The following is a 7,500-nucleotide window of genomic DNA, read 5'->3' as shown; positions in this document are numbered from 1 at the left end:
TTTAATGGATTTCAAAGACAAAATAGTTTGAAAAATAATCCAATTTTCAGAAACCTACCATTCACTTTAGCTCGATTTGGCCACCTTTTGCCTTGACTATTGGCCTTCGAACGGTCCAAGAAAAAAAAAAGTTAATGCTGCGCGAGCGTGGCGAATTTCTGAACACAAAAAAGAAAATTCCAATTGATCAGTCCATAAACTCTATAAGCGATCGTGTTTACTCAACCGAAGGTTCATACTTCAATTACTGAGCATAAGTACGGACGCTCGTCACAATTTCCTATCGCATTAAATGGGAAGAACAAAAAATTAAGCCAGTACGAATGCGCTAAAGTAATCCTTTTTTATTTCATTCGTGCAGCAGCAACTTTTTGCCCCGTTTGAAGGCAAAATAGTCAAGGTAAAAGGTGGGCACATCGGGCTAAAGTGAATGTAGTGTGAAATTTTGATTATTTTAAAACCATTTCTAGGGTCTAGGAAATCATTTTAAAATTGTTTGACTGGTTAACACAAAAAAAAAAAACAAGTTGTGGTGTTTTGGAAGCGGCAACACTTCCTGTCAGTAACCCTTTATATTTATAAGATATATAACGTTCTTTCTTATAACATGTTTTTTTTCTTCTTCTCCTTTGCCGCACATTCATTACCGACTTTTAATCTTTTTCCTCTCTCTCTCTCTCTCTCTCCCGCTCTTCCTCTCTCCCTCTCTCTCTCTCTCTCGAAACCGTTCATTGACCCCTTTCTTTCGGCAGAGTGAGAGCAGGAAGTTCAAGCAGAACAACTACTCCAAAGGTAATGTAGCGGATGGTGTACCGGTTGCCAACCTGAGTGGCAGCACGAACCTGAGCACGCCTCCCACCACTGCTCCCACCACTCCCACCATCACCACCACCACCAGTAGCGCGGCGCCAACCAATAATAGCACCGCGTGCATCCCCGTTCCTGGTGCTCCCGGTGGCCGATTGGAGCCGTGCGATGGCCGACGAACGTTGTCCCCGGTGGTGGCCCGCCCGGTGACGGGAGGTGCACCGGGAACCGTACCGGTCTCCGGTACCACGTCCTCCTCGTCGCTGTCAGTCTCCTCCAGCACCAGCAGCAACAGCAGCACCAGCACCAGCAACAGCAACAACAGCGGTACCGGCACCATCGTAGACTGTGATACCGGGGGCTCACCGAGGCACCCCGAGCCGGCCTCGACCTCCGACTCGGACAACTGCATTCGCCGCTACCAAAACGTCTTTCGTTCGATCGTGAGCGCTAGCCCGGAACGGCCGGTCCCGGCCGCGGTCGGCCACTTCACCGTCGGTCGCAAGAACCCCCGGAAGCGGCTCCAGCCCCTCCCATCCGAGCCAGCGGAACCGGACCAGCTTCCGGGTGTGCTGGCGGCCAAACAACCGCTGCTCTCGGTGCAGAGCGGACTAAACTACGACAATTACCACGACCAGCAGCAGCAGCAGCAGCAGCAACAGCAACAGCAACAGGGGGTGGTGCAGAAGGAGGAACCGAACCAGACCACCCGGTACCAGCAGGACACCAAGGAACCGGACGCACCGATTAACCTCTCCAAGCGGAAGCTATCGCGCGAAAGCCCCCTCCTACCGGGTGGGTCGAGCCTGGTCGAGCCGGGGGGAAGCAACGGGGGAGCGAAAGTGCACCACACACCCGGCACCTCGGTCGGTGGACCGTACGGGGCGGGCGGGCTGTTCGACACGGACGAGCTAGGCGGGCACCTAGGGCGGGAACTGTCCGCCGGTCCGTTGCTGGTGGTGGGTGACGGTAAGCCGGCCGAGCCGGACAGTAAACCGTTCTTCCACAAGGCACCGCAACCGGCGGCGAAACGGGAACGGTTGGAGTTGGAACCACCGGTTGGCAGCCTGTTTGCCGACTACTCACCGGAGGGGCATCTGCACGGGAAGCACGTGAAGCACGGCATGGGGCTGTACCATCAATCACCGAGCCCACACCACCGCAGCAGCCCGGATGAGAAGCACCAGCAGCAGACTGGCAGCAGTGGACTGCTTGGTGATCCGGCGGGCTACCCACCGTTCTTTCTCAATCCACCCGATCACCCGGGCCCGCCCGGCGGGAATGGGGTGGTGGTGCCGGCCAGCCTGTCACCGTTTAACAGTAACGCCATGCTGGACAACATGAACCGGCACCTGTTGCAGCGGCAGCAAACGATGGCCGCGGCGGCGGCGGCGGCGGCGGCGGCGGCGGCCGCCGCAGCTCAGGCACAAGCCGCTGGTAGTGGCACAGGTGGTGGCCCCGGAGGTGGTGGTGGTGGTGGCAGTAAAAAGGACAAAGCGATGGCACTCGCTGCGGCCGCCATGGACCTCGGCAGCGGTGGTGGTGGCCCGGATCTCGGACCGAGCGGCCGGAGCCGGTCATCGAGCACCGAGAAGAACCACATCAAGCGGCCGATGAACGCGTTCATGGTGTGGGCGAAGGACGAGCGGCGCAAGATACTGAAGGCCTGCCCGGACATGCACAACTCGAACATCTCGAAGATACTGGGCGCCCGGTGGAAGGCGATGACGAACCTCGAGAAGCAGCCGTACTACGAGGAGCAGGCGAAGCTGTCGAAGCAGCACATGGAGAAGCACCCGGACTACCGGTACCGGCCCCGCCCGAAGCGGACCTGCATCATCGACGGGAAGAAGATGCGCATCTCCGAGTACAAGTGTCTGATGAAGAACCGGCGCCAGGAGATACGGCAGTTCTGGACGCGCGACTTTGACTGTGCGACCGAGCAGCAGCAAAAGTGCCCGCTCAAGGACCAGGCGAAGCTGATCAAGCATGAGGCCATGTAAAACCCGGCAGAGGGCAGAGGGACCCCCTGGGGGGAACGAAATGATCCGGCAAATTTCGGTCAACGGTTTGTGAGCGAATGAGCGTGAAATGTGAAAAATCATGTGAAAGGAAGAAATAAAATTACAAAGACAAGATTGGAAACAAGAAGGAAAACAATGGCCACGTGGGTGTCCCCGCCCCCCCTCCCCCCCCCAGGCTTTTCTTTCGATCACGTGCGCTGTGCCGTTCGTTTTGCTTGTTGCAGCGATCCACGATCAGCGATGCAGTGTTTGGGTGGGATTTGTGTATTTTCGGCCCCATTAAAAAAGGCCACTTTTTTTTTTTTAAAGATTTCCGGTGACGTAACCGTACAATTTTATATTTGCAAGCAAATGGCATATTAATCTACAACGTTTGAAGAATGTTTAGTATTGTTTTGAGCAACATTCGTTGAAAAATTAATCCGTGGCAACAAATTGCTGACGGTGCGTCCGCGGAAAGATACTTTGTTTTCCGGTGCCCGGTCGTAGCTGCGTGATGGATCATCGGAAAAAATACAAATCGATACTCGTTTGAAAGATTATGAGTTTATCTAGATGGTCGAGGAGAGTTGTTTTTGTTGATATTCCTATTTTTCGTTTTTTGGCAGATTTTTGAAATTGCAGAAAGTGATGCTTTTTACGATTCTACCTAAAAAAAAACCCGAGTGTATCTTCATTAAAACAAAAGTATTAACATTTTTCATGAAATCTCGACGGGGCTACCTGGCAAAGAGTGTACAGATTATGTGTTAAAAGTTTCAAATCGATCGGCCCAGTACTGTGTTGGGCACCAACTTTGAGAACCGTTGGTTTTCGGGAAACGCTCTTCAAAGTAGCGATTAGGATTTTGAAAAAACCTGTCACTTTGTCAGTTTTGCTTCGATTGATCCAAAAAACTTGCACAACATTCTTGAAAGGATCAGCATTCAGGGAAAAATGTTAAACATATGTGTTACAAAGCAGCTAAAAGGCTAAAAAGTAACATAACGTGATATTTCATGCAGCCGATCCGAAATGCTGTTTTTGTCTATATTTTCATATTTCATATTTCCATATAAAAAGGGACAAAAATTAAACAAGAATTCATGATTTTCTTTTTAAAATCAACCCATTATTTAGGGTAATTTTAAAATAACTAAAAAAGAAGCTGTTTGTAAAGATAGTAGTACTTCTCCATTTCTGGTACTTTCGCGCGAGAATATCAAATTTGAAAAGAATAAAAAACGATTCCGTTGTGCTGGTATTGTTTTTCCAAACTACAATATTTTGTAGTATAGTCTTTATTCTTGATTATAGAGGCGCATCGCTAATGCATAGAACTCGCAAGTCTTCGACAACGAGAGACAGGGATTGCAGACCACTATCGGTATTCTGTGGCAGATGGTCGTCTTAAGTACTTCAAATTAATTACAAATGACAAATTTTCCTACTTTTATTTTATGATTTATGTACACACTACTTCGCTCGTAGGGGAGATAGATTTACCGAAAGATGAACTAGTTAGCGAGCGGTTGCTTCGGTGGAAACCGCACGGCAATCCAAAACGAATGGTTTTGAATATTTTCCTTCCTTTTCTACCGCATGCTGGCCTTGTTATGTATCGAGCTCGAGCGTAAACATTTGAAAGTTTTGATATGAGCTACGTATTACATTTTGAAAAAGAATCTAGAATGTAATACTTATGCAACAAAGAAAACTCAAGGAATTTCGTAAGCTAACGAACAAATGAAAATGAAACAGCAACGTTTTTTTTCCATCGCGGCACGCTGGGCACGACTTGTGTTCTCTGACGAAAAGCTATTTGTTCTAGAGCAAATGATTGTGGCCTAGAAACAATAAGGATGTAACAGATAACCAACCAGAATATTCTCAGATTTCCAGAATGCGACTAGTCTGATTGTTTAGGGAGGATATTTGCACGCAAGCCAAATAATTGGCTTCTTTTACAAGGCTCTTTCTGATTGAAAAAGGCGTAAAAATTAACTCAACGTTTTATAAAACATATCTTAGGAAGAAAAAGCTGAAATCTTACTTGGAAAAGTTACAAGGGGACGAAAGTTATGTGTTCCAGCATGAAGATGCGCCCTCAGAGGAGCGATTTCGGTTCAAAACTGGTGCAGGGATAATTTAACCAGATTTTTAGCGAATAATTAATGGCCTGCCAGTTCACCAGATCATAAACCCACCGGACTTTTTCGTTTGGTCATACAATTATTGACACTAAACGAACATGAACTGTCTAGTTTGATTCTGTTTAAAGCAACAATCCCAAAGAAATGGTCTGAAATGCCTATGCAAGTCTTCTATGTCACGTGCGTTGGATGCGATTGAAGCGATTGAAGCTCGTAGAACAAGGTGCGAGTGAGGTAATTCCGAGACATATTTTATAATTGATAAGATTTAAAATTTATTCAAAGAAAAAAACGCTCTGATGAAAAAAAAATAATCCGCTCTATAAGAAAATACTGATGATATAGAATTTATATATTGGACAGAGTGTAGAAAGCCACAAAAACATCACGCAAATATCGCGTAGCTCAAGGTCACCGTAAAAAAGAGCGCTCACAGGGGCACTCCGGAAATCTGTGCGATAATACCGAGCAGAGCCTGCATTCTGGCAGCAGCAGATAATCCACATTGCAGCAGATAATTTCCTGGTGTGGACGCCGCGTTACAGAATCCCCGTGGCCGTATCCTCCCTGAGTCTGCCTAAGGGGGTTGGTGTGGTCTGCAAAAAAAAAAGAGAAAGAAAAAGCAAACGGGGCAAGCGATATCACACAGACACAGTGCACTCCCCGTGACACATTACCTGATGAGCTGCTTTTGTTTTTTTTTTTGTTTCCTCCAGAGTCCGTTGTCCGTTGTCCGTGGCACAGCGCAGCTCTTCTCGTAAGTTCTCGATTCATTCAATCTCGCACACAAACAAAAACACACACATACTCCCATAGGCACAGGCACACATACCTCGACGGTCACGAAAATCCAAATCGAAACCCCAAAACAAACAAAAAAAAACCAAACCAAACCAAAACACCGAAAACCCCTCAATACCTGATCGACGACATCCTTCAGCTTCAGTATTGCCACGCCGACCAGTCGATCCTCCCGGGCGAAGCAGTAGTCTTTCACGCAGATGTGAAGCTCGAAGAACTCTAGCTGCTCCTCGTTGCCAATAATGCTGCGAAGGTGGGCCCAAAACATCAAAACTCGGTCAGTGTTTTTTTTTTTTTGGCGTGTTGGGTGGGTGGGAGTGCGAGTGTGGGGGCTGTACACCCGGTGGTGCAAACTTACAAGTGAAACGTATCGTTGTACTTCGGCGACCAGTTGTTGGATTTCGATTTCGTGGCAAACTTCCGCTTCCGATCGTTCAGGTGCGGCCCTATTAGGTTCACCTCGATGAAAGGCCGGAACATGCCGGACGGGACGGTCCATTTAAGGTCGTTGGCAGCTATCACTGTGTGTAGTAGTCGGGGATGGGGAAGGAAGGAAGGAAGGAATGAAGAAAAATAATGATATTAGTCGCTGCGTGGCTACGCGTCTACGGTTCGCGACGGTGCGATCAGGATCAGTTACCCTTGACGGATATCTTCTGCTCGCCGTTCTCCGGATTCGACGACACGTCGATCTGTATCGACACCTCGCCGACGGACGCATCGTCGTGACTAACGCCCTCTGCAAGCAAGCGCACACAGAGAGTGGGGAATAGGGTTTTTCCGTTTAATGACGGTTTCTGTTGCGGATCGTATCGAATCGAATCGAACCGAAATACCAACCTTCCGAGGCACCCTGACCGGAGACGAACGATTTGATCAGCGTATCGGTGGTTTGCGTGTAGAGGCTGAGCGCGTACTTGAGGCTCTGCAGCTCCGGTGACTTCTCCAGGAACGGCATCTTCAGCCCGTTGCCGCCGGCGTGGAAGTACTGCTGGATGGTGCCGAGTGCCACCTCCAGCACCGCGCACTGCTTCGGCGACAGGTTCTTCTCCATCTGTATGGATTTTGGGGCAAGCATGTAGGTTAGCCCAAAAGGGGTCGCGACAGTTCGTGAGAGAGAGAGAGAGAGAGAGAGAGAGAGAGAGAGAGAGAGCGAGTTCGCTTACCTCCTTGGAGATGTCCATCACGCCGCTGAGCACGTTCTTCGCGTCCTGCTTCCCGGACATGTGGTTCTTGATGAGCCGGGACATGTCCTCGATTTTGGCGTTGGCTGCCAGGTTCTTGGCGTTGTCGGTGAGATGCTTAAACACCATCTGACACGGCGAGAGAGAGAGAGAGAGAGAGAGAGAGGGAGAAGTGAGAGAGTGATCGCCAGTTGAATCGCCCCGCAAGATTTGCACACACTAAAACCCCCTATTCCAACGCCTCTTTACCATCTACCGATAGTAACTTTGGGGCACCATTGTCCAGCTTCTTTCTTTTCGAAATTTCTTTGCTTTCTCGTAAGCAAATAACACAAGCAATACATTTTTTACACGATTCTTTTGATTGTAGTTGTTCATAGATCGTAGCATCTAGAAACATTTTGTAACTACGAAAAGAACTAGGCATCCGATATTGATACTTATTAATGTTTGAGGGCGGGCTTCGGCAATTTCTGCCTAAAACAAAGGCTCATTTTCGAAGATTTTTTGTGACGTATCCCCTTCCCCTTTACTTTTTCAAGTGGCATGGCA

General features: G+C 48.6%; 2 protein-coding genes across 6 annotated transcripts in view; one reads left to right on the top strand and one right to left on the bottom strand.

Annotated features, from left to right (window-relative positions):
- LOC126571350 (uncharacterized) overlaps positions 1-2,943 on the top strand; it is an 11,231-nt gene extending 8,288 nt beyond the window's left edge. For all 5 annotated transcript variants that reach the window (XM_050229982.1, XM_050229899.1, XM_050230066.1 and 2 more), the window contains one exon: positions 753-2,943. In XM_050229982.1, the coding sequence (XP_050085939.1) occupies positions 753-2,810 (2,058 nt within the window). In that variant the 3' untranslated portion in view covers positions 2,811-2,943. The remainder of the gene's footprint in view (positions 1-752) is intronic.
- Positions 2,944-5,297: 2,354 nt separating this feature from the next.
- The window catches only part of LOC126570713 (uncharacterized), a 21,707-nt gene continuing 19,504 nt past the window's right edge, over positions 5,298-7,500 (bottom strand). The window contains 6 exon segments of the mRNA XM_050228714.1: positions 5,298-5,559; positions 5,883-6,009; positions 6,123-6,285; positions 6,405-6,614; positions 6,617-6,818; positions 6,931-7,077. Coding sequence (XP_050084671.1) covers positions 5,503-5,559; positions 5,883-6,009; positions 6,123-6,285; positions 6,405-6,614; positions 6,617-6,818; positions 6,931-7,077 — 906 coding nt within the window. The 3' untranslated portion in view covers positions 5,298-5,502.

The sequence above is a fragment of the Anopheles aquasalis genome, chromosome X (assembly GCF_943734665.1).
Source record: "Anopheles aquasalis chromosome X, idAnoAquaMG_Q_19, whole genome shotgun sequence".
Lineage (NCBI taxonomy): Eukaryota > Metazoa > Arthropoda > Insecta > Diptera > Culicidae > Anopheles > Anopheles aquasalis.
Note: the sequence above shows the minus strand (reverse complement) of the source record. Positions and strands in the feature narration are given on the sequence as shown.